The sequence below is a fragment of the Trichoderma virens genome, assembly GCF_000170995.1.
Source record: "Trichoderma virens Gv29-8 chromosome Unknown TRIVIscaffold_72, whole genome shotgun sequence".
Lineage (NCBI taxonomy): Eukaryota > Fungi > Ascomycota > Sordariomycetes > Hypocreales > Hypocreaceae > Trichoderma > Trichoderma virens.
This window is the reverse complement of record NW_014013677.1, coordinates 208004-233425: the sequence shown is the minus strand read 5'-3', so window position 1 is coordinate 233425 and position 25422 is coordinate 208004. Positions and strand designations below refer to the sequence as shown.

The 25422-nt window shown below is 48.5% G+C and overlaps 5 protein-coding genes across 5 annotated transcripts; 1 reads left to right on the top strand and 4 right to left on the bottom strand.

Moving 5' to 3' along the window:
* Nucleotides 1–873: 873 nt before the first annotated feature.
* On the bottom strand, nt 874–5432 carry TRIVIDRAFT_223137 (ankyrin repeat protein; the record flags this gene model as incomplete). The annotated part of the gene is made up of 5 exons (XM_014100095.1): nt 874–4384; nt 4440–4985; nt 5059–5071; nt 5139–5300; nt 5357–5432. The coding sequence occupies 5 exons, from the start codon at nt 5430–5432 to the stop codon at nt 874–876; spliced, it is 4308 nt and encodes a 1435-aa protein (XP_013955570.1).
* Nucleotides 5433–14052: 8620 nt separating this feature from the next.
* On the bottom strand, nt 14053–16699 carry TRIVIDRAFT_192247 (uncharacterized protein; the record flags this gene model as incomplete). Its single annotated transcript, XM_014100087.1, has 6 exons — nt 14053–14243; nt 14321–15007; nt 15064–15241; nt 15298–15555; nt 15610–16395; nt 16685–16699. 6 exons carry the CDS (start codon nt 16697–16699, stop codon nt 14053–14055), a joined length of 2115 nt encoding a protein of 704 aa, XP_013955562.1.
* A 374-nt stretch (nt 16700–17073) lies between these two features.
* TRIVIDRAFT_91053 (uncharacterized protein) lies at nt 17074–18507 on the bottom strand (the record flags this gene model as incomplete). Its single annotated transcript, XM_014100086.1, has 2 exons — nt 17074–17891; nt 17950–18507. The coding sequence occupies 2 exons, from the start codon at nt 18480–18482 to the stop codon at nt 17258–17260; spliced, it is 1167 nt and encodes a 388-aa protein (XP_013955561.1).
* A 2159-nt stretch (nt 18508–20666) lies between these two features.
* Nucleotides 20667–22731, top strand: TRIVIDRAFT_52050 (uncharacterized protein; the record flags this gene model as incomplete). Its single annotated transcript, XM_014100085.1, has 2 exons — nt 20667–20701; nt 20778–22731. 2 exons carry the CDS (start codon nt 20667–20669, stop codon nt 22729–22731), a joined length of 1989 nt encoding a protein of 662 aa, XP_013955560.1.
* An 864-nt stretch (nt 22732–23595) lies between these two features.
* On the bottom strand, nt 23596–24726 carry TRIVIDRAFT_51973 (uncharacterized protein; the record flags this gene model as incomplete). The annotated part of the gene is made up of 2 exons (XM_014100084.1): nt 23596–24272; nt 24387–24726. The coding sequence occupies 2 exons, from the start codon at nt 24724–24726 to the stop codon at nt 23596–23598; spliced, it is 1017 nt and encodes a 338-aa protein (XP_013955559.1).
* Nucleotides 24727–25422: the final 696 nt, after the last annotated feature.

Below are 25422 nucleotides of genomic sequence, written 5' to 3'. Positions count from 1 at the left end.
CTTGTCATCCCATCAGCGTATAGACATGAGACAAATAATAATAATTTTTGGGGGAGTGACTATTCAGCACCCCAAGTTCGCTATTCAGCATCCATTCTTAAATTTAAAGCAGCCTAGGTAGTAATGATGGTAAATATTAGAGGAATATATGGATAGTAGCAGATACTAGCCATAGTAGCAGATACTTTAGGAACTGTGCAATATCTATTTAAGTAACGGTGGTAAGAAATCTTTATTATAGGTACGTTGTTACTCCATTCGGAACTCCTCTTAGCCGCTGGGGTGTTGGATAGCCAGCTTGGGGTGCTGAATAGCCCTTCCCATTTTTGGTAATGCATGGTTATTTACATCTCTTACGTCCTAACCGTCTTTAGTATGTGCTTGGTTTCCTTATATAACTACACTCTATATCCTGGCGTTTTAGCAAATTTATCGTTTTGAATAGATGTACGACGAGTCAAACAAGTCCTCTATTTTTCATCAGTTTGGATTTTTGCGACAATGGGAACTTGAGAAGCGGGCATGGTCGACTTTGCGCAGAATCCACGAGAACTCCCTCAATGCGCCACCTTTTTCTTAATAAATGATTACTTTACTCATCGACGGCCTAACTAATAAAGTCACATGGAAACACGAGGTTGCTAAAATCGGTAACTTCTGCCCGGCAGTCAACTTTAGTAGAATAGAAAATACGTAGAGGTGAGACCACTGCATATCGGAGAACATCTCTTCGGATAATTGTAGTGAAGCACTATAAACTTGGTAAAATAGTTTAGAGACAAATACAACTGTGATTGAAGTACGGTATGAGGCAACAAATGACCTGCTTAATTATATATTTTGAAGTTACACTTCATTTCACACGTTCCTATCTTAGAGGTTCACTTGCGTTTCCTTTATGATACGCCCCTCGAATCCCAACCGCTCTTTATGCTCTTCTATTATTTCTGTTATCCACGAGGAGAACTGAGTCGCCTTTGAATTTCTAGCCACAGCGAGAAAATAGTTGACTGTGAGAGCTATCTCTCTTCGTATTATATGTGTTCCATTTTCGGCGGCTGTAAAATGAGAGATGATGACTTCTTTTAGCTTGCCTCGCGCCTCGGTTGACATGCCTTGAATACCAAGCATAATGGTCTTAGCCAAACTGTCTAGACGATTGGGTCCTTTACTCCATGCCATGGAAAATAATCTGAAGGCCACCTCGACTAGGGTTTCGTATATGTGTCTGCGGTCTTCAGAAAACTCCCTCTCAAGAACTTGGGGTGGAACTTGGCGTAAACCCTCTGTGCTGCTTTGAAAGCTTTCCATCGTCTGCTCAAAGGCTGTTTCCACTGTGGGCATAAAAGCCTCTATTACTTCGTTGAGTTCCTGCTCAAAAGCTGCCCTAATGAGGCTCAAAGAGGTAATCGCCAGGCTAAGGACTTGGTCGTATTTTTCCTCCTCTAAAGAGATCTTGTACTCTTGCCATCTATCCTGGATTATATCGCGAATAACGTAACCCATGTTTTTTTCAATCACAAGACTCCATTGCCGCACCCATTGGTCGGCATATGCGTTCATCAGGTTCTTCTTCGGGCTCAAAGCGGCTTGCCTTAGGACCTCCAAGCCAGCATTTGCACACACTCGAACTTCAAACTGGTCTCCTGAGTAGAGTACATCTGAAAAGTCCTTTACGATAACTTGCAGCAAATCACGCACGGCTTGGTGGCCACGTTCTCCAAGATCCTCGAGTTCATTGGCTGCTGAGTTGTAGAGTTTGGAGAGGATAAACGATAGCCGCTCAAACTCTCGATTTCTGAAAGTTACTAATAGCATCTCAACAGCAACGCAGCATAGGGCTTGTGCCTTGCTCAATTTTTTGTTGTCTCCTAAGCTTGGGTCAACCACGCGTAATTCGTCAACCACGCTTGCTTTAAACTCGACTATACGGCTGTTCAACACCGTCTTTAGCAGTGACTCGCCGTCGGTGTTGCTTGTCATGAGGTTGTTCATCACATCTACCCAAGTATAAGCGATCGCATTCTTCGCTTCGATGTTGTTGACCTCGATTGCCTTTTGAAGAACGGCGATTCCAGCTCTTGTCATTAAGTCTAATGGACGGGTAAAGTCGTAATTATCTGTGATGAATAGAGGCTTCTTTTTTCGTAGGAAGGAGATCTTTGAAGTGGGTTCTTCATTCGGATTTTGAGATTCTGATGGAGCTGGATATCCATTAAGTCCATCTACGGATGAACTTGATCCAGGAGTGACTTGACTGCTTGTCGATTGGCACCCGACTGCAGTACGTAAACGATCCCGGCGAGGGCCACGGCGCAGTAAGCAAAGAAGAGAAGCACACTCTTCCCATGCTTCTGCCAATATATGCCTCTTTGTCGTCTGCAATTCTCCTCTGTGCGTCTTACTGGTAGCGAGTTTCACAGTCTCAATAAATATTTCCTTAGTGAGCCTAAGCATCATGGAAAACCTGGCGCTTAGTTCATCTTTGGCTATTTCGTCGCACATGCGGGTTTCCGCTTCTTGGAACAGTTTCTCAAAATTGCCTGGGTCAGCTATTGTAAAAACTGCCATGTAAAATTCTTGCCGAAGGTGGGAGGTTCCAGATGATGTGTCCTCGGAGCTGCCTTCAGCAGTAGTATCAAAGCCACGTTCCTGAAGGAGGCGCATAACATCTGTGTGTCCACCTTTACGTGCAGCTTGATAGGCGGTCTCTCTAGCACTCTTATTCGAGCAGTCTTTCGCGCCATTGTCTAAAAGCAGCTGAACGAGGTCTATATGGCCATTTAATGCAGCCGCGCGGAGAGCTGGTCCCTTTGTGCCAGTCTCATCGTTGACATCAACGCCATGGGCGATTAATAGACCAAAGATCTTCTCGTATGGCTCTTTCTTCGTGATGACATTGCACCCAGCAGCTGCCGCTGTGAGGACACTGCCATAGATGTGGTGTGTTGCTCCAACATAGACTTTGCCTGTGTTAAGGAGAAGTTCCACAACATCCTCGCGACCGTGGAATGCTGCTGCATGAAGAGATGTTCCAAAAGTGCCTTTTCCTTCCCCAAAATATGCCATGTAGTATCGAGAAAGAAAAAGTTTGGCGATAGCGCTGGATGCCCCATGAGGATATAATTTGCGGAAACGATCTTTGGCTTCGTATTGGCGGAAGATTAAGTCAACGCATTTGCAACATCCCACTAAGCAGAGAATCTGTAAAGCGGTACCATAGGAGCTCTGAGGCTTAAAATCTGCTCCATATTTCACCAGCATAGCGATGACTTCTTCATGGTGTTCTTTGCATGCAGCAATCAGAGCCGTCTGGCCCTTCTTGTCTGTTATGTTCAGATTGGCTTTCTTGACTTTAAGCAGCTTCACGACTTCCGAAAGCCCATAACGAGCTGCGTAATGGAGAGGAGTGCGACCTTCTTTATCTGACGCATCGACTTTCCCTCCATACTCAATCAGCTTTGCTATAACATTGCAAACATCGCTATTCGCGGAATGTCCGGCAGCAGTCTTCTGTTTGACCCCCTTACGGATGGCCCAATGAATTGCCGACAATCCTTCCTCATCAACCTTCTGTAAGTCGAGCATATTTTCGTCTTTTAAGAAATCTAAAAGGTCGTCGAGGCCGAGGCAGCTGATGATGTGCTCATGGCTAATACCTCCCGGTATATCATCGCGCAGGCTGAGCATATAGATTTGGAAAGACAGGAGAAAATTCTTCTTCTTTTTGCCGAGAAGCCTCCTCAATAACTCAACCACCCTGTCACTTTTGTTCTCTTCTTTATATTTGAAGGCACTTTCTTTATAGCTATTTGCCCAATTGCAAGACGCAAACTCTAAAAATGGATGCTTCTGTATAATGGGTTCAAGCCTGCCATTGTACCATTTTGCATCTCGGTCGTATCCATGGGAAATATCCCGTGAGCATAGATATGCTAGGCAGACTTGTGTAATTAGCTTATGAGCTTGCGTTTGATCATGCTCTCGGAAAAATTCGAAGGCGGACGCGTGACAGAAGCGAAAGACTCCCTGTTTTTCGTCTATTTCGATTAGGTGATTGCATATTTGAACGATACCGTACAGGTCATCGTTGGAATTCTTGATTCCTGTAGAATTTTCTGCTTCTTCCTCGATACAAGTAGCGACATTGAGGGCTTCAAGCAAGAGATTCTTGGGCATTGATCCCGCTGAGTTGGATAGAAATGCCATAGTTCTTAGGGCAACGCGGTTTTTTTCCCCCGAAAGAGCTTCAAATGCAACAGCATACTCTTTATAGACTTGATCCATCTTTAGAGCTTTAATATTTTGCTTAAGAAACTCTTCCGCGGTTTTTTCCAACACCATTTTGGGAAGAGTTTCTGTTTTTAGCTTTGCCCATAAGAATCTGACAAATACTCAATTTAGTACCATGAAGATAGAAATGAGAAGAATATACTTACAACCCATTTGACTTATTTGCTATATCGTTTAGAACCTGGTCCCTTAGCTTTGGATTATTTTTGAAACGGTTCAACGGTAGCTCGTTCTCCAAGTATTTTCGAATATCGTCGCTGTTATCATCACGATTGACTTGGATCTCAAACAGGTTATGATTTTGAAGTTCTTTGCACCCATCGCGATTGCGAGAGCTAATGATAATAGCAAGGTGACGCTTGCGACGATTGTTCTTGCGTTCCTGAAAAATGGTATTCAACTTTCCGATTAACTTAGACTGGGCTATTTCAGGAAGCTGATCCACTGCATCGATAACAATGCACACATGCTTCTGATCCTCATTCAGAATTCTAAAGAGCTTGTTTTCATTCGTATCGTCCTTTTGATTTTGTGGGCGGGAACCTTTTTCGTTGCCTTGTGCTTGCTGAATGAATGTCTCTAGCATAGCATAGTAAGGTTGGTTTTCTTTCTGCTGATAGTCGACATAAAAAAACAGTAGATGGAAGTTCTTGGCGTTAGAATTGTTACCAATATGGTCGATTAACTTGGACCTGATCATAAATACCGGTTAGCTTTTGACTTCGCTCGCTGAATGTTGGATTGGATACTTGCATAAGCGTAGACTTTCCGCATCCCGCTATTTCATGGTTAGAATATTTCATCTTTGTTGTTATACATTAAGGAAGTCTCCTCTTTTAACTTACCGGCTCCATGTATCCAGAGAATCGAATCCGTCTCTGAATTTATAAATGTCTTGAAGTCAGGCTTTTTTAACAACCATTCACATGTACCTGGTGTTCTTAACTTCCGAATATTATTGTGATTATTTTTAGCTAAAGCTTGTGGAGAATTATCGCTCTGTTGGACTGTGAAATGGGTGAGTAATACTTTGGGACACTCTAAACTGGACGATTTAGCTTACTGAATACATCATCACCCACACGAACGCGAGCATTATCCCCAATATTACTGTTTGATATGCTGTAGTGCGAAGACATCTTTGAGTACTATGATTGCTATATTGTTGGACATAGGAGGAAGAACTGCAATGTCAGGTGCAGTATCTCTCATATCGCTCTTTAAAAAGTGAAAGAGGACTATTGGTTGGTCGAGAGTCTTGATAAGATTAATGACATATCTACGTGGCAGCGGCCCATAAATGATGCATCGATACCTAACAATGTACATGAATGCACCCAAGTGCATGCAATTTTATGCATACCCCTGCTCTGGCAGTTACGGAACCATGCCTGGATGATGCCCAAGGGGATAAAATGATCTTTGCAAATCCCCTCTGTGGCAACAAATTACAACTCCTGCTAACAAACAAACGTGCAACACACCACGAGAATGAAGTTTAAAAGAGTAAGTAAATTCGGACTAAGAAGCTTGGATTTCCAAGTGTTAACCACATACAGGCTTCTCCAAGTGGCACCACAGCCTCTGCTGACATCAATCATATCAACCATAAGCTTGACATGATTAATAAGATACGAAATAAAAAACAAAAGATCGAAGGGACTTCTCAAAGTTTAGACAACGTCTTTGCGCAGCTAGCGACAGGCGAAAATCTGCTTACTCTGCTTAAGAATGATGAAATATCACAAACTGCTGTAGGTAAAGAGCACATTAGCACCATTCTTGATACCATCCAAGAATTAAAGACAGTCCTCGATAAGCTCAGTAAAGGGCTATTCGGGAAGTTATCGCGACATAAGCTCAATGACCAAAGCCCTTATAACGAGCAGCTGAGCGATATTAGCAGCTGATTCGACAAGGCGCTGAATCAAGCGTCTTTAAATATTTCGGAGTCCAGAGTTAGTTTTTCAGAGAGAACAGAGGACTGCCATGCTTCGTCAGATGTCCTTAGTGATACTCACACACAGGCAAGCCCAGTGTTTGGGAAGAAACTGGAGAATTTGGTATCGGCGGGTTTCCCACAGGAACGGCAGATGGTAAAATATACAGGTATAGCCGCCGCTGTCTACCAATACAACGTACAAGTTGATATACTTACATAATGTGTTAGAATCCACACAAGCCCAGTCGGTTAGCAGCGTGGAACAGGACCAGAATGACTTGCAGACATCCGAAAACGACGATGCCTGGGAGTCGTCCAGCGCTGGGGAGACTTCGAAAACGTTTACTAGAGAAATATATAAAAACAAAGTAGACAAAAGGGCCCGGATCATGACTGGTAATCTTGGAATCAAGCCTGGTCGGACTATTCGTTCAACAATTCACCATAATACGATAGGCGCAGATGCGAGAATCATGACAGGGGATGCAGGAGGTCTCGCGGCCGTTAAATTGGCGGAGAACTTCTTCCCATAAGCCAGTGAGAGAGATGGAACAACTGATTTCGAGATGGATTTGCAATTGAATAATACTGAATGGATACTTATTGCTTGTGAGGCAGTCAAGGCAGTACGTAGTTTGTTGTTGAAGACGCTGGGGCCATCGCAGTTGAAGCGTTGGTCGCCGCTGAGCATGGTATTATCAGTAATCTTGCCACTATCAATCAAATAAATTCTGTAAAAATCACTAACCCTGGATAGATTGGGACGCAACGGGCTATAGATCTCCTCCGACGTTCTAACAGTGAACTTGCTTTTTTCTCTGCATGTCTTGTCTAGAGCTGTATTTGCCGTGCTGGCAACTATCATCACTTTCCAAAATGTGATGTGGACATTGCCCATTAGCTGTAATTTCCGAGATTACGCCCTGTAACTGCATGCGCGACACTGCTGCAAGTTCGATTGGACCACGTAACAAAAAGAACCTAATCGCCCCCCTATGGGATCAATGTTTGGTGCATGGTTCGGAAAAAGCGCGATCCATGTGTCCGAAGCGTAGCCCAAAGGACAATGTGCCGTACCATTCATTAATGCGTCTCGCCACAATCTGATTCTCATTCTTGTTTCGTTAGGTAGCCTCTGCATTTCTCCCAATGTGGGATAATTCCGTCGAGGGTCCCATCGCGCGAGAGATTGCAAGTTCCTTCATGTCCTTCCGAAACCTTGAATAAAAGAAAGTTGCTACCAAACATTGCGTCTTGGTTGGCTCTGTTTGGTTTGTGTATGCATCGACTACCTAATCGTGAATATCACCATAGGCTCGATGGTTGACTGTCGATGAGTTCATTTCTTGTCGAGTAGGTTGTCTATGGTCGGGTCTCTCTAAAGGAGCGTCTTACTCGTCAGCTCTATTTTACCCAATCTCCAGGCCTAACTTGGAGTAAGGATTCCCCTAAGCTTGGAGTAGTTCTAATGGGGTTTCGCAGGCGTTGATAAAGTCAAAGTCTTCATGATCAAGCTTCATTCTGATCTTCATCTCTCACTCGAGCAATAGTGAAATAAAGGGAGGCAGCTTACTGCTGGATCCAGGGAGTATCGACGAAGATGACAAGACATTCTTAATTTTTGTAGACATATTCATAATCTAGTTCCATGTAGCGGTCAAGTATTGGACTCGTCTGAAGTTCTTTAGCGCAATGGCATGCAGCTTCCTCCACTGACGTTCCCTGACGAGGTTGCTCGTGTAGATTAATTCGGCGCTTTCGAACTCCATCTCTGCGTTGTACACCTTGCTGTAAACTGAGGGCGCGGTCTTGAGGGCAATAAGATTCCTGATGAACCCAGGGAGTGCTGGTTACACATGATTGGCGAAATCCGAATCTTCACCAACGTTAGAGAAGTCTTTAGAACGGACATAGACACTTTGCAGAATGCACTTACCACGCTCCGCGACTCGCCTTCTTCGGCTAAAACATGGGTCTGGACTATTTCTTCTCCAGAACATCACTAGACCCGAACGTGAACTCTCCCGCTGGACGCAGTGGATGGCTCTACTGGATGTGCGCCACGCTCTGGCGCTCAGGTCTTTCCGTTCCCATTGATCTACCTCATCAGCCTTGGTCTTTGGCTTTGTCTCTTATCCGTCAACTCTATCCCGTATCCCAACATTCTGGCGCTGATCTTGGTTGCCCGACTTCATGTATATCAACCTCTGTCTCCTGGCCACTCCCCAATCGGCGGCAGACACGATGGGGACGCAGTCATTACTGAATCAACTGTCGGCGTTGATAACTTGTCTTTCCAATTCACGTGGTTTTTCCTAGCTTCTTTAGCTCTAGGCTTTATTACAGAAAAGTCTGCTCTGGGGACCCGGAGAACCGAAAGATGGCATTTGTGGCTGATCAATATGCTTGTATCTCGTTTGCGTCTCCTGAAACAATGTCAGAGCCTTCTGGCTGCTTGTCTAGTTGATTTTGCGGTGGCCATTGTGAAATAGGTCTCTATTTTCTCTATGAACGAAGCCATCCAGAGGGGAAAAGCCACAACAAACGGGCAGGAAGACGAGGTCTTCGAATGCAAACGGCGACTGGGGCAGCTACGGCTTGACGCAGGGGATTACGTGTAGCCACACGTGATTCTCAACAGTTAGATATGTATGTACTCTTGTTGGTCGTTCGAAGTTGGGGCTGTCGCTTGGTCTCTGTGGTTTGTGTGGTCTCTCATTCACTAGGCCTTCGAGAGCAAGTGTCACCCTCTGGATATGATGCCGTAGGTTTGTATGTCATCCTGCCCGTTGTCCAATCCACGCGGCAATGGCTGGAGTCTTCAGATGAGATTTAAGTTTATCCAACGAGGTAGTGACATGCACCCTCATGGTTGCGATTGAATCAGGGTCACTCATTTCTGCTTTCTAATCGTAACTAGCAGGTGAGAGATCAATGAATGGTCTTCATTGCCATATTGTTGAAAGGGACCTTTGGGGTGAAGTGTTGCTCCCGCAGGGGTTCGGACAGATAACGCAGGTCCTCCTCCAAAAGGACTGTATGAGGCTCAATACTCAGGTATGTTTCATTGATGATGATACCATAGATGCCGACATTCAAGCATCTGCCTGATATCATCATGGCAAATAATTAATGCCCCCTCCTGCAACCATAACTTTCATGGATGAAAGGAGTGCTTCCAAGGATGCTACAGAGGCTGCCCCTTGAGATGTCGGAGAGGCTGTTTCCGAAGCGGCGCCTACGCTCGATGCATGTTTTCGAATCTGAGTTTCTTCCTAGAAAGTGGTTTACCAGCGAAGAAAGCCCCTTAACATTTCTTGACTTAATAGCCAAGGAGAATAACATAACATAACTGTGCTCTTAGTGGGTCGGTATATAGATCGATATCTCGGCGGACCTTGCATAGATTATCTCTTCATGAGAGAAGGTTTTCTGTCAAATATCGAGCTCAAGCTCGTCGTCTCTGCTGTAAGATCCGCAATGCAAAGGCGATGATGCCGTACGGCAGAGTCTTATTTTTGTCAACATGCCTCGTCGGATAGACATCATGTCGAGAATGGAATTGACTCTACCACCGAGACGACTGTCCCCCATTCGTTGGTGGATTCGAAAACTTTGGAAAGCCTAGGCACCGGATATTCAATACTTTGGTTGCCCTTCTCTAGAGCGGCCATTCTTGGTGTAACAAGTAATATCCATCAATATTGCGTAACAGACCTCGGGACTGACGAAAACCTTGAGTTCGGAATGGTAGGAATGGACGAGAATGATCAGTTTGTTTGTTTGGCATATTGCTCGAAGGCGGCGTACAGCGTCATTTACTTGAGTATTCTGTGGCGAGTCGGTGTCCATATGACTGCCTCTACATCGCTTCCTCGTCGATCGCATGGCGACAAGATCCTTGTATTCTGAGAGCTTGTCGATCAGCTAGGCTCGTATGGCCCTCAATTTCTGTTGGGAATGACTATTCAGCACCCCACGTTCGCTATTCAGCATCCCGTTCTTAAATTTAAAGCGGCATAGGTAGTAATAATGGCAGATAGTAGAAGAAAATATGGATAGTAGCAGAAAGTAGCGGTAGTAGCAGAAAGTAGCGGTAGTAGCAGAAAGTAGCGGTAGTAGCAGAAAGTAGCGGTAGTAGCAGAAAGTAGCGGTAGTAGCAGAAAGTAGCGGTAGTAGCAGAAAGTAGCGGTAGTAGCAGACACTCCAGGAACCGTATATTTATTTAAGTAATACTGATAAGAAATATCTTTATTCTGCGTTATCACGATATTCGTTACTCTTCTTTAATCGCTGGGGTGCTGGATAGCCAACTTGGGGCGCTGAATAGCCCTTCCCTTTCTTTTTCATTTCGTCGCACGAGTTCCGGCGACTACATGGGTTATCCCGACAAATTCTTTCATAATCAGTTGGGCCTTCGGTTTGCAATATCTCTTCTCGGTAAATTGTTAGCCACTCTATGGTAGAGGGAGGAACTCCGTGAACAGGAATAATTCCGGTCTCATTTAGGGTAAGGCTGTGTGTATGAGGCAGCGTGGTTGTAGGTTACATATAGTGGAAAGATTGAATAATAGTCATCAGGGTGTTGACAGAAGGCAGGAGTAGAAAGGCCAAGAGGAGGGCTTTCTCGCAGCCAGATGAGACCGTAGATATGACCGCAAGTACTAGTCTGCGGCCACTATAGATCGTGCCACTCTTTATTGGCAAGAATATCCGCGGAGGTTATGCGAAGATCTGTTCGAGTATATAGGCGCTGTGTCTGCCAAGAATGTCCAATTTGGTCAATGCTTTGTCGAGCCCCATTGCAAGGCGAGTTACCGCGGTTCATAATTGTAAAATAGCTTGGTAATTGTGATGACTTGCTGGAACAATGCAGCACCCTATTGGAGGATTCTTCTCTGTGGTTTCTCTCACGCTTCCCTTCATGGCTGTCATCCCATCTCCTCACCGAAAGGCTAGACGGTGGAACAGGTTTCTCCGGTGGTACCGGACATATAATTGCTGGGTTTTCAACAAATTACTCGGCAAGCGTATCTCCAAGTTACATATTCATGGTCCATATGATCCTCGGGGATTGGGACGCTGTGAATTCGTCACGCGATTGTTTTATAGCCGTATTCGTGGCAACTGTCAATCAGCTTGTGTGTGGGAAACAGTGCCCTTTCGGTTTGTTATTATCTTTGAGCTCGAAATAGGGAAAGGTGGCCAATCTTCGAGTGTTCCATGTTAGGGACATGGGGATATCCCCGACATGGTCTGCCGCATGGTTCGAAAAGAGCGCGATTCATGTGTCGGTATGGCGACCCAAGAGACAATGTGGCGTGACATTGATTGTGTCTCGCCATAGTCCAATTCTCATTTCTGGTTCGTCGTGTAGCCACTGGCAATCCAAGTATCGATACAATGATGTCGGTCGTTTTCATTGACCGCTGTCTTTCATTGTGGATGGTTCTCCACGGGAATCAGCAGAGGGAGGAGTATCAGTGGCGTCAGTATCGGTAAGCAGAGCTTCACAAGTTTTCTAAGTAACTGTGTGGTTGATGCCGAAACCTGGTCCTCCATCAATAGAACCCTCGCCAATATTGGTAAACGCTGATAAAGTGTCCTTGCTTAACGAGTGTCTGGATGCTGTGTAACATAACCGTCAGGCCAAATTGGCGAGTTGTCGAAGTATTGTCAAATAATACATGCAGGTGAGCTGTAATTCCACCATTGAGAAGTCAAAGTAGACTTCATTGGGCATGTCTGCTCATAGATAGTGCGGCCCAAACTAGGCCAGGCTGTTCGCCCATGATGTATCCCTAGGGAAACATCTCTCATGAGCACGTAATTCTTGTCTTCTGTGCTCATGCGATGTCTGACAATTTGGCCATGCAACTGGAGCGGTAAGCCGCATGGATTTGGGCCTTCGCGGATCCCTCCGAGAAAATAATCGTAGTAAATGCGATAAAAGTAGAAGAAACCTTGGACAGTTCAAATGAATCGGAATTTCTTATAGAGATACTTGAATGAAGGCAAGATGAGAGAGAAGAGAAATCCATCTTCTTCGTATGTGTACTGATGTCATCAGGTGCATGAATTCTGTGACTCGGAAAGCAATGGCTTGGTGCAGTTGTCTAGGTACATAAGCAGCGGGGCGAGCATTATACTCAACGACCCAAGTCTGTGGAGACGAGCGACGGCTTGTTTTGACAGAGAACTGTAAGCGAGAGAGAGTGAGGGATACGCGCCAAGCATGTGTGTCTGATATGATAAAGTCTCCGTTGTACTCAAAATCAGAGGTTGGTCGAACGGAGCTACGCTGCTGATTTTGTCGAAAGGGATGCCATCGGAAAGTCCAATTGCGGGTCAAGCAGACGCCACCACGTGAGAATCTTTTTTCATTTCTCAGTAGTTTTGCCTCAACCATTGCTATGAGTGTCGAGACTTGGTGTTGCATTTGTCTGCCGTGTCTTCTCTTGCTGTTTTGTATATCATCTCCACCAGAGACTTGGTGTAAAATTCCCCGTCACCATCCTGCCATTAATCGTAGCAGACTCCCTAGACTCCAGATGCACCAGACATAGCTGTAAGGTAGGTATCCTATAACCATCCTTGTAGGTTCAGAGGCCATGGCGAGTTGGACTGGTGCAAGAAATTGGTATGGCTCGATGTTGACCATATTTGGCATTCTACTCCCCGGCATCATGTGAGGTAGAACCAATCTCGAAAATAGAGTCACCACTTCGACCTTGGATGTCACTTGCATCAGCTTTCTCTTGTAGTCCTCTCTGGAAACCCGAATCTCGAAAGCCTGGCCAGCTACGAGGCCACGTAAGCCGCCCATTCGCATATGGGACATCATTGGTTGTATCATTGCGTCGATGGCTTTGTTGTAAGGAGGCGTTAACCAATTAATACGCCTTTACCATGTTCCTTGGCATCCAATAGAATTGTGTCTGGATGGCAGAATGTCTCCCGTTGGAGATAATACCTAGGCACTTGAGGCCGAATGATCACAGCAGCGGTTTCGTATGTGGATTCGTTATTGTAGTGGTAAATTTCGCTTCTTTTCTGATATGAAAGGTAGAGTGGATGGCAGGCATCTCGATCTCGTTGCGTAGTTGTCGACGATCCTGCGGTTGTGGATGCCATGGATGGATACGTTCTATCCGTATCCGTAATATTTCTTTCTAGGGTTTCATATCAATCATAGTCCCACCACCATAAACATGGAGAGGTACTCACATACTTAATGGTGATCCCTTGGTTGACGTAGAAATAGATCTTCTATGTCATCACCATCACCTTCGTCGGCCATATCTCATAAAGTCAAGTGGCTAGTTGTAGATTCTTCAGATAAAGTTGTGGTGGAAACAGACGTATTTAACTACAGCAAACTTGGTCAAATTCGTTGAAGCTTTGTACTAAGAGAATGGACGAGGCAAGTGAAGACGGCGAGTCCACCTCATTCACTGCTTCATCTGAGTTGTCGATGCAGTATCCCATTTAATTTAATGTAACGGCCCGTTGACACGTCATTCACAGCCATTCACTCAACCACTGCTGTCTGTATGATGTGGAATCAAGGCATTTATCCGCCTCTGTCAAGTGAAGATTTAGGAAGAGAGCGGCATCTTGCAGCGTCTCCAGACACATTACTACGAATTCACCTGATAGGTCATCTTGCTATTGCCTGATATCGGCGGTTTCACAAAAAGTTTGGCCGTCAAAAAGCATTAGAAATGGGTGAATTGGCTGTATCTATTATTCCTAACACATCACCTCATGCTAAATTTGCCCAGTCATTGAGAGACTTGAGACGCAAGGTTTTCCCCTCAAACAACAAACTTGCCGCCACACCCTCCACATACTTCTCCCTGAGAATCACCCACCGCATCTACACTCCCAATGTGCTCCTCCGCCAACTTCTCCAGCTCGGAAACCTTGAGGCAGCGCATCTTACAGACGCCGCAGACTCGGGATATTCCCGGTGCTAGGATGGGGATACCGGAAGTGGCGCATATAGCTACTTTAGGTGTTAGTAAGATGACAAAACTAGGGAGGGCATAGGGAGGGTATAGGGAGAATAAGCTGATTTCGTACCAAATGCGTGGCGGTTCTCGCAAGCAGCCACATCATCTTTGATCGATAGTTGAGAGTCACAAAATACACACGGCAGACTCGTAGCCACGCGCTTGAATAGTTCTTTCAGCGGACTGGATTGTTGTCTACCGGAAGAGGTCTTGTACCCCGGGGTCACGCCGGGGACGTCACCTCCCAACCCGTACATCCACTCCCATACTCGACCCTCAGTAGTCAGCGGCTTAAAGATTGGTCTCACGCGGTTTGCTTTGTCGTCGGCATCAGCGGAGACCTGCCAGTCGAAGTGGACGTTCGAGACTCCTCGACGGTCGGGATGCTGGGTGTCGTGTTTTGAGGCAAGGACGGCAGTACATCCATCGCCGGGGGATTTGGCCAAGCCCCAAAGGCGAAATCGGTAAGGGTGGACTTGTAAAACAGGCTCGGCTGGCGCTGGAGGTGCGTCTTGCATCGCCTTATCTTCATCTTCAGAATCCGACTCAAAATCCGAGTCTACTCCATACAGTGCGGCCGTTCGAGAGACGAGGCGGGCATTCTGGTCCCCTATATCTTCAACCCACTGCGGGAGACTTCCTTCGGGCAAATTTGTCTGGTACCAATCGAGATTCGTGGAGGTGGCGGATAACCTAACCAGGGAGTAGTACGGGATCGGGGGTTTATTATTGGGATCAGGATCATGGACAATGAGCCCTAGAGTAAAAGGATGAGAATATGAGAGACCCGCTGATACGATTATTGAACGTTACCTGTGATTGGATTTGTGGACATGTCATCTGAGTCGGCATAGGCTGAAGCGCACTCCCAGATAGAGTGTGGAGGTGATGGTTCACTCAAAACACCATTAAGCATGACTTGGAAAGACTTGACCGTGAACGGAGTCGTAATGATACCTCGGGCAGTATGGGAATCTCCCTCGGTCCATATCTGCCCTCATTAGCGTCAAATTTCATTTGGGTATACAAATAACAACTGCCACTTACCGCGTCTTCCCACTCGATTAATGCGTCACTGGAGAGAGGGAGACACATCGTAGTAGTGTCGCTTCGTTCGGATTCTACGTCGGGCAACTCGCCCCTCTCCCAATCGCCATACAATACGATCCTGCGGAAGCCAACATGGTTTTTCGCGAGATATGCAAGCGTTGCGGTTCTATATCCATTATCGACGAGCCATGGGCTCCATTTAAGGGAGAAGATGCTGCCTTGCGGACTGAAATCCGGATCTTGTGGATCTGTAGCCTAACAAGAAGTAAGTACAAAGCGCGAGCAGGGGATAGCGGGAGGTAGACTCACTTCCTTGTGAGGGCCTCGTCCATCAATTCGAATGTGTTCCGTCAACGTCCAAATCCATTCTTGTTCAGAGCCGCGCTTGGAAGAATCTCGGCGACGGTGATACTGGACACTCATGACAACAATTTGACCCATGTCATTCAGATAGGCGAGCAAGGCTCTTCCTGGCGCAATCTCCCTGGACCACGAAAACGACACGATGCGCTCATTCATGGTCCGGAATCCATCCTTGGATTTCGAATCTGGGATCGGCAGTTTGGCTCCCAAGCCCCAAAGCACCCTCCAATTCTTAAAAGTCCGAGTCCTCATGCTCGACGTGGCGGATGACTGGCTGTCAGCCTGCTCTCCAAACGTGATGAGATTGCCAGTAGTTGTTAGGGCCATCAACACTGGCCGTGAGTTACAGCCCAGTCCATTTGGTGACCACTCTACTCTGATGACTTGTCCCAAGGCCGCGCCAGACCCTGTGACGGTGCCATTGCCAACACCTCTGAAACTGCCCTCTTCGCCTGTCCGAGGGGCAGGTAGTTTGACGCCGACTTGAGCGCACAGCTGGCCATTTATCCTAGTACTTGGATTGATAACGGCAGACGGCTGGAGAGAGAGTGCAAACTGATACTGTGACGCATCTCGTTCATCTGCATCGGCATCGTGGCCGGCCAGATAATCGGGCAGGAAGATGTAGATGCATTCCTGCGTGGCAACGGCCAATTCAGCGTCGCATGACCAGGCAAGGGCATGCGGCGATGGCGGCCGAGAAGTGAGAGATAGCGTCTGGAGGGGACGCGCCTAAGACGATTGGAGGTGGATGTCAGTAAGGAAATTGATGCCGATATGTTGAACTCGTGAGCGAAAGAGGGTGCGAGGCGAAGAAAGAAATCGCCAGCAGGGCTTCGGAATGTGACAAGAAAGTCTAAAGAAGAAAGAGCTAGGCTTTGATGTACACGTGTTGACATATAACAGTCGTATAGGGCCTTGAATAGAAAAGAAAATAATCGAAAGCACAACATTATAACAGAGAGATGCTCATTCAGATATCATGCCCAACCAGTTGAAGTCAAAGCTGCTCTCAACTCACCCTGAATCGGTCCATGCTATGGAGGGCTAGGCGTGGCCAATTTCATCAGAACGCGCAATTGTACAATCTGATTCATTGGTATGTTTCACGTCTGCTTGCGAAAAATGCAACTTTCGCTCGGCAGGGTCATGGAGATGAAAAGTTTATGAACAAGGTTCGATTCTGAAGAACGCTGCATGAGACTGGCACGTCTAATTTGCTGCTGACTAAGACAATCAATATTTCACTTGTGTGGTCCGCCCATGATATCACCCTTATTCTTGCTGATTTGAGCTTGAATAAAATGGTTGATAAAATTCAGTTAACAATATTTTTTCTAATAAATTTCTGCTCTTTTGAGTGCTGCACTCCCGCTGAAAATGACTTACTTCTTTTGCGCGCACGCCCAACAGATCCAACCATGTCATACAGAAGTCTTCCCAGCAGCGCTATGTACCATCGTAAACTCTGAGATTGTTTGCGTACAGACCCGGCAGCCTTTTATTTATCTTACGCTAAGATGATGTATGATCTAGGCTTAAATTCGATGCTTCATAAAAACAAGACAAAAACAGTACAATAGACAGCCGCAATTTATGCTTCCAAAAACGTGCCAACTCCCCACAATAGCGCACATCCAGCGAGTGCTGTGGCCCCAATAACCTTCTTTGTCCACCAATCATCCTCAGTAAGAGCTTTGGCACCCTGAATCTTCCTCGGTGGCGCTGTGGGAACGCTGGCGGGAATGGATGACACGTTGTGGCGAGCTGCATCTTCCGCGGCTTCCCTCTTCCGCAGCATGGCAATGGTCTTGCTCAGCTCGACCAGCTCCTCCTCCAGGGCCAAGTCCTTAGCTCGGTCGACCTCGACGTTTTGGATGTTGCCGAAGAAGTCGGTGATGAGGCGGCTGCGCGCGGCCTGTTCTCCACCAGGGAATAGATCATAGCGGACGCCGGCGGTGGAGTGAATCTTCTCATAGTTGTAGCTATCGAACAGCTCGCCGACGGTCTTTTTGCTGCTGAGATCCTGGACGTGGGCCTCAAGGAATTCTAGGTTGTAGTAGGTGTATCGATCGATGACTGCGACGCCGACATCGTTGTCGGCGTGGTGGGAATATGATGATTGGTCGAGTTCGGATGATCCCGTGGCAATGATGTTGGGGGAGTAAAGTCTGCTGTACATTGTATTTGCTTGGCAAGTATCGATCATGAATAGAATCTCGTGGTATCTGCGCATCGCATCCGAGGTTAGTATAATCCTGTTGCGTCGGAAAGCATAATGCGCACCTCTTCTTTTCCCACATCTGCTCAAAGGCATCGGCAAGATCGAAAGCGCCAATCTCCTCGGCGTCCTGGAACTTGAGAAACTCGTTTCCACCGTGACCCGTCATGTACACAAAGATGTTGCTTCGGTCGTCGGTCAGCAGCCGCTTGCTCCGGGGTGTTTCGTCGCCGACACGGTCCGTCAAGAGACGGATGAAGTTCTCAACAGTGACCTCGTAACCACGGTAGTCGACCTCGATGTTGTCGCCATACAGATCCACTGCACGGTCTGAATTGCTATAGACGGTGCCAGGGAACGCATTTCGAGGGTTGCAGGCCATGTCGTCGGGCAGCATGAGGATGATTTGCGAGTCGGGGATGCCCAGGCGCTTCACCGTTCGGTACATGGACAAGACATTGGCGAGATGACGGTAGTTGAACCAGAAGCGTGATGTGCAGACCAGGACGGCCCAGTTGCTCGTGTGCTCAGCAACGGAGGCCGATGCGAGCAGCAGCGAGGCCACCAGGGCCCGGAAGCTCAGGCCCGAGAGCTTCATCGCGACGGCGGTGATGGTGTTTGTGATGCGATAACGATAACGGCTAGATGCTACTGAATCGTCCTGCCTTGTGGATTAGTAGTATTGCTAGCTTGGCGGAAGTTGTCGCGATGCCATAGCAGTGCGGTTGATTGCGTCGATCAACGAGCTGCAGGTATGTGGTCAACTCAGCTCGGCAATCTAAGGAGCTTACAAATCTGGGCCCCCTTTTTGCTAACAAATTTATTGGCAGAATAGAAAGTATGCAGTACAGGCTAAACTCGTTGCTGCTAGCAGGTGGCAAAAGTACTGTCTACCTCTCTCTGAAGTGTGCCCTGAAACTGACTGCCGCGGGGCGTGTGGAGCGCAAAAGAGGGGTGCATCTTGGATAAAGGAAGTACCCGTGGCTAGCGGCCGCTAAAACATGTGACAGTACAAGCAAAATTACAAATCCGGAGAAGAAGGGATCAGGGGACTCTGGACATTGGCTTCGTGGCTGAAGAGGTCACTTGAGCAGGCAGAGGCTGGTGCAGGCGGAGGATTAGACGGGGATAACCATGGGAGGAGAATCCCCGGGGCGAGTGGCGGAATCCGGCATCTCGGTTGTGATGGAGTAAGCGAGTCATCGCCTTACGATGAGGCTTCAGCAATATACATTCTAGGCAATGTTTCTGTGTTGTTCTACACCTACGCCTTACGTCAGTAGTACAGAATATAGATTTGTGTTGGCAGCAGTACTAAATATCAGCAAGTGACGCACGGATGGACCAACTGAGACGCCATGGATACACGTAAGAGTATGCGCCAAGGCAGGATGAAGTCCAAAACACAGTGGCAGAATTAGTACTAAGAGGGCGATGAATGCGAATACGGCGTGCCCTCATAATGGACACACACAATCTACGCTTCGATAAAGGAGATCCGAAACATGGCGCCGCAAAATGATACGTCACTGGCGCGGCTGCTTGGTTACCCCCGCGTCGCAATCGGGCAAATCTTGGTTGAAATCACACCCAAGATGCGCCCACAATCACAAGCCAAACAAAGGAAGAAAAAGGGCCACCAAAAAAAAAGCCATCATGCATGCCACCAACCAGGGTTGCATGCGCCCCACGTGCCCCAATGACGAAACAGCCTGAAGCAGAAGCGTGAAAAAAAATTGTAACGGCAGTGTGTATAGAAGAAGAAAAAGACCCCAGAGGCATGATCAGGGCCAAGGATGTACTCGTACAAAAAGAGCATAGAGGGGAAGAAGAAGAAGAAGGATAAAATACAAAATAAGACCATGTCACATGGGATCCCTGGGGCGTGTCCTTCCCAAAGGAGCAGCCGAGACGAGACAGCCTTGCCCGATTTAAAAGCACCGGCGTTGAGATTAATTTTGCGGACTCTGTCCTTGCAGATGGCATAGTAAGCGGCTACTACCTAGTAGGCAATAACTGGACTTAATTTCCATAGGTCGTCTTCTGGCCGGCGTGTGATAAATACAGATGGAGCCACAACTCGTGCCAATTCCCTCCGAACCTCAACCCAAACATAACCAAACAAACAAGCAAACAAGCAAGCAAAGCCATCGGGCCTTTTAATACTTGTTAATCCCATCATCCGCCCGCTGCATTCTCCCTTTGCACTGCTGGCAGAGTTGCAATTGCTACAGTATCTCTTCGCGTTGCCTTGCACGGCTCACATACCGCCCTAAGCCTGGCCTCATCATCGCCTCGGCCTATCGAACCACCCGTCTGTCGATTTGACGGCGACACTGCCATTCGCATCCTCAGCTCTGCAGCGTCTCCTCCGCTTCTGCCCAGCTGATCAAACCCCGCTGCAATTCCCTGTTCACGGTCTTCTCCAAGCTTGGTGCCATTCGGCCCCTCATATGCGGAGAAGGCAAGTCTGTGTGTAGCGGCTGAGCCAGCTGGCCAGAGACACGTCAGAAAGCGGCTGATCAGGCGTCGGTGGTCTATAAAGCTATAAGGTCGCCAGGAACCAACATTGGCTTGTTTGCGACAGATTGCTGAACGGAATTTCCCTCTCTCTGCATCTCTTAATCGATTCATCTATCCTTCTATATATCTGCCTTACTATCCATCTATCGATATACGCATCTTGGTCTCGCACTTTCTTTCAGCAAAGCATAATCCATCCTTCGCCACGCGCATCACACCCTTTCTGCCCAAGACGGAGACAGTGAAGAAAAAAACCACCATGGGCCGGTTACCATCGCATATATTCGTCGTAAGGTATGAACAGAACACCATAGTTTCACTCACCGCTGTCCAATTGGCCAGTCACCGCTAACCTTCGCGAGCATCTCAGACACGGCAACCGACTCGATACCGCCAACAAGCAATGGCACCTCACCTCGCCGACTCCCTACGATCCTCCCCTGACATACGGCGGCTTTCTGCAGGCCCGCCAGGTGGGCAACCAGATTGCCACCATTCTAGAGCAGGCAAAGGTAGAGGCCGAGGTCACAAACAACGGCGCCTCCCTGAGTGGCAAGCGCCGACGCTTCAGAGTCGTCATCCACAGCTCTCCCTTTCTGCGGTGTGTCCAGACTTCCGTGGGCATTAGCTCCGGCCTCGCCCAGACAGCCTCCGACTCCATATTCCAGCCGTCCGATGTCATCGTTCCGCGTAAGGCCCCGATCGGGCAGCAGAGCCCGCACAAGTCCGCCCTGCTACGGCTCGACACGTTTCTCGGGGAGTGGCTGTCGCCAGAGTACTTTGAGCAGATCACGCCTCCTCCGGGTCCGGCCCTGATGATGGGCAGCGCAAAGGCTGATTTGCTACGACGCGAGGATTACAGCATCTACGCAGACGTTCCTGCGCCCAGCACCACTCAGCCGACGTCAAATGGCGCTCTCTGGAGCTCGCCGGTGGCGTCTCCCTTGCAACAATCCGCATCTGGACTAGGCCAGGGTAATGTTTTCAGCTCCTCCGCCATGGCTGCAGCTCTGTCCTCAGCTTCCCAGGAGCAGAAGAAGGGCTACGGGCCTCCGCGGCCATTGCATGCCATCTCGAGCAACGGCAAGATACCCGATGGATTTGTTGCCCATGCTAGGGACTCGTGTGTCGTCATTGACTATCAGTGGGACTCGATGAGGGCGCCGCTTGACTTTGGCGACGGCGGGAGACTGCCTGAGGAGTGGAAGTCGATGCACCAGCGCTTTCGCTCAGGGCTGAAGCGAATGGTCAACTGGTATGCGACGACAGCCTCTCCCGACGAGCTGCTGTGTGGGCCTGTCAGCAACGAAAACGACCACAGCTGCAGCGACAGCGGCTACGGCGAAGAGGAGGAGGAGGAAGTTGAGACGGTTGTCATCATCGTGTCTCACGGTGCCGGCTGCAACGCCTTGATCGGCGCCATCACTCACAAGCCCGTTCTCATGGACGTTGGAATCGCCTCCATCACTGCAGCTGTCAGGAGACCGGATGCCGACTATGCCAAGGCCCTTGCTATCGCTTCGGCACAAAACGACAACGCTTCTGCGATCCCCCAGGCTGCTGTTGATGACTTGTACGAGATACGCCTCTCCGCAAGCACAGAGCATCTGCGCTCCAACTCTGGAGCATCCGTCACCGCAAGGCCCGCATCTCCCAGGAATACATGGAGCCCTTCTGGTCTTCGTGGCCGCAACGCAACATTGGCCACCTCGCCTACTGTGGGAGGACCCGTTCAAAACCCATTTACGTTCCTCGACCCGGCCCCGTCGACGAGCACCCGAAGCAATTCCGCAAACCCATCCGTTGGCCCCTTTTCTCGCCGAGATTCAGGCTCCAGCCGGCGATCCCCCAGGGTGGCACCTGTTAGCGCAGGCTATGAGAATGAGGCCAGCAGCTACGTTACAGGACGAGCGCGGGCTCCATCTTCGGGGCTGTGGGCACCTGCACGCTCTTCATTACGTCTGATTGACGACGTTGATGAGGAGGCAGTGGACGACTACGACAGCATGCTCCCTGACTTCGACAACAAGCGGTTCAGACCCATCTCTGACGAAAACATCAAGCCATCGCAGGAAACCAATTCGGCAGAACCGTTCCCTACCCTGGCTCCCGCCATCCAGCTTCCAACTTCTCCCAAGGGACCAGTTTTCGCGGCCCCGATCAAACTCAACACGGATCTTTCGTTTGAAGATTCCGTAGATGAGATGCCGTTGTCGGGACTAGGCGGGCTCTGGACTTTGGCCATGCCGCCTAGCGAGGCAGACAGGCTCAGGGATTTGAGCCAAACAAAGAGGAGGTGGACTGTGAATGAGAGGGCTTGGTGATGGTCTCTCTTCCCTTTTTTTCTCTTTTCTAAGAAAACTTTTCTTTTCATTTTTGTCTTACATCTACCGCTGGAGGCGGTTTGGACTCGCGTTTGGAACGCACTCATGAAAAATTGTGATTTGGGATACGGTTGGCGCAAAACAAAACAGCACTAGGGTCCAAGAAAGAGTTCCATTGGAAATTTCCCCCGCAAAGTCGAATTTGGATTGTACAACATAAGCGCAGGGCGAAACTGGGGCGGCGTGAGCGATGGACCTTTTTCCTTTTTTCTTTTTCTTTTGGCCTTTTTTTTCTGGAATGCGGTTTTATGTCTTTGTTACAATCTTTGGCTTTTCTTTTTTTATATCCTGGTGATGTTTTTTTTTTTCTCTTTTGGAGCGAATAATGGGTGCTTTTGGGTAGTTTGGGGTTCTGAGATGTCTCTTCTTTTTGGCTTTGGTTTGCATACGGCTGGCTATAGATTTCAGACAGAATGATGACAAGCATTTCACCGTCTTACATTCAATCGAATTACTCATTTGAAAGGTGATGAATATATGTAAAAGGCTGCTAGTAATGCCCAGTGTATGTATAGCCCTTGCGTCACCTCTTGATGCAGAAAACCAGACAGCAAGGCATCTAATCTACGGCCGAGTATAAGTAACACCGCCGTCTAAATCCCTTTCCATGACTCCATCATGCAGGAGAGAAAAAAAAATAATCCAAACAATCATGAGGGCATTTGTCTCGACCCCTCTCTCCCCTATTTACTTTTCTTGTGTCCCCCTCCCGAAAATCCAAAAGTTCCTTTTATACGCGAAAACACATTGCCAATGATATCACAAAAAATCAAATCTCGAAAAAAAGACCCAAGCTTCCCATCATTATTTCGATCCAAACATCTTGGTCATGGCCTGGTGCGCCAGCTCAACTCCCAAAAAGGTTGCTGCGTTGGCAGGAACCGCACGAGTGAGCGCCGGGCCGAAGCCAGGGAAGAAGGCCTTGTAACCGCCCTTGCCGTAGAGCTCGCGGATGACGCCTCCGATGGTGACGTTGCCCTCGGCGGTCTGGAGGCGGGACTTGACGGTATCGACGGGGAAGACGGGAATCCACATGGCAACACCAGCACCGGCACCAGCGCACGTAACGGCCGTCAGGCTCAGCTGGCCGGTGGGCTTTCCAGTGACGGGATCCTTGGGGCTCAGGCTCTTCTTGATGACCTCGTAGGCGGCAAAGTACGCCGCGCTTCCGGGACCGTCACGGGCCAGGGTGGCGACGCTGCCGCGGAAGACGGAGCGTATGCCGCCCTCGCGGTAGAGCTGGCGCACGACGTCCAGGCCGCCGCTGTACTTGGGCTTCTCGCCGGGCGCGAGCTGCTTCTGGCCCTGGACCTGCAGAATGACCTTGACGCGCTCGAAGGGGGCGGTGATGGCCGTCATGGGGATGGCGGAGAGGAAGCCGGCGGCGGCGAGCTGGCCGGTGGACAGGCCTTCGGGCCCGACGGTCGAGACGCCGCCGACGATTTGCTTGCCGAGATCGTAGCCCCAGAAGGACACGGCGACTGGATTATTGCATCTCGTCAGCTCACACATGTCTCACACACAAAAAAAAATATACCGAGGTTCGGCAAAAAACACATCCAAGACAAGGTCGAAGCAAGGGAAAAAGAACGTACACATGGGCGTAACACCGACGAGCGGCGCACTGACACCGGCATACAGGCCTCTTCTCAGTCCATCTCGCGCGACCGACTTACGCACCACATCAATGGCGCTCGAGTAGACGCCGCGCTCGGCTGTCTGCAGGCGGACCTTGACCAGATCAAACGGGTGGCCGACGATGACGGCGCAAATGCCTCCAAAGCCGCCCGCCGTGAGGGCGCGCAGCTGGGATAGGAGAGCGGACTGAGCGGCGGGCGCAGCGGCCTGGGCCGTCTCTTTGGCCTCTTGGGGCGAGGGAATCTTGTCGGCGATGTTGGAGACTGCCTCGGCGGGAGAGGAGGTGGAAGAAGACATTATGGCGGGATTGTGAATCTTTTTTTCAGTGAAAAGGAGAAGAGAAAGAAAAAGAGAATGAGGGGAGAGGAGAGAGGAGAGCGACAAGGAGAGGAGAGCAGAGCAGATATTAGAGAGAATGCGAAAAGGAGTAGGAAACGGGCATGGGAGGTTTGGAGGGCAGCAAGATGAATGCAAGCTGCTTAATATGCACATAGCCCGAACATCGATGTACATGTACATGCGAGCGATTAGCGGCTGCAGTTAGCGCGGAGGTACTTGTGGCGGCGCATCTTGACGGCGCGGATGGCATGTAACATTTCAGCTGTCAGGACAAGGGGACTAAAAAAAGGTTGTGGGTGAACGGAGAGAAGGAACGCGTTCGGACGACGGGATGCAATGACAAACCCCAAGTTTGATTGATTCGGGAGACGGGGGGAGCTAGGCGTGCCGTTCTGAGATATAAAACCCTCGTGATGGTGCCATATGATGCGTGTTTTAGATTCCTTTTTTGCCTTCTTGACGTCTGTGGGAGAAGCTTGTGATTATGCTTGGTGCACCAACAGCCTTTGGTAGCAGAAGGAACGTATACATGGTCAGATTTGCACATGTCATTGAAGTATATCGCTCTTTTCTACATTCCTACTACACCAAAAGTATCTATTCAATGCTACAAAACCTGCGATGGTACTTGACGCTTGACGCCGTGGCAGATAC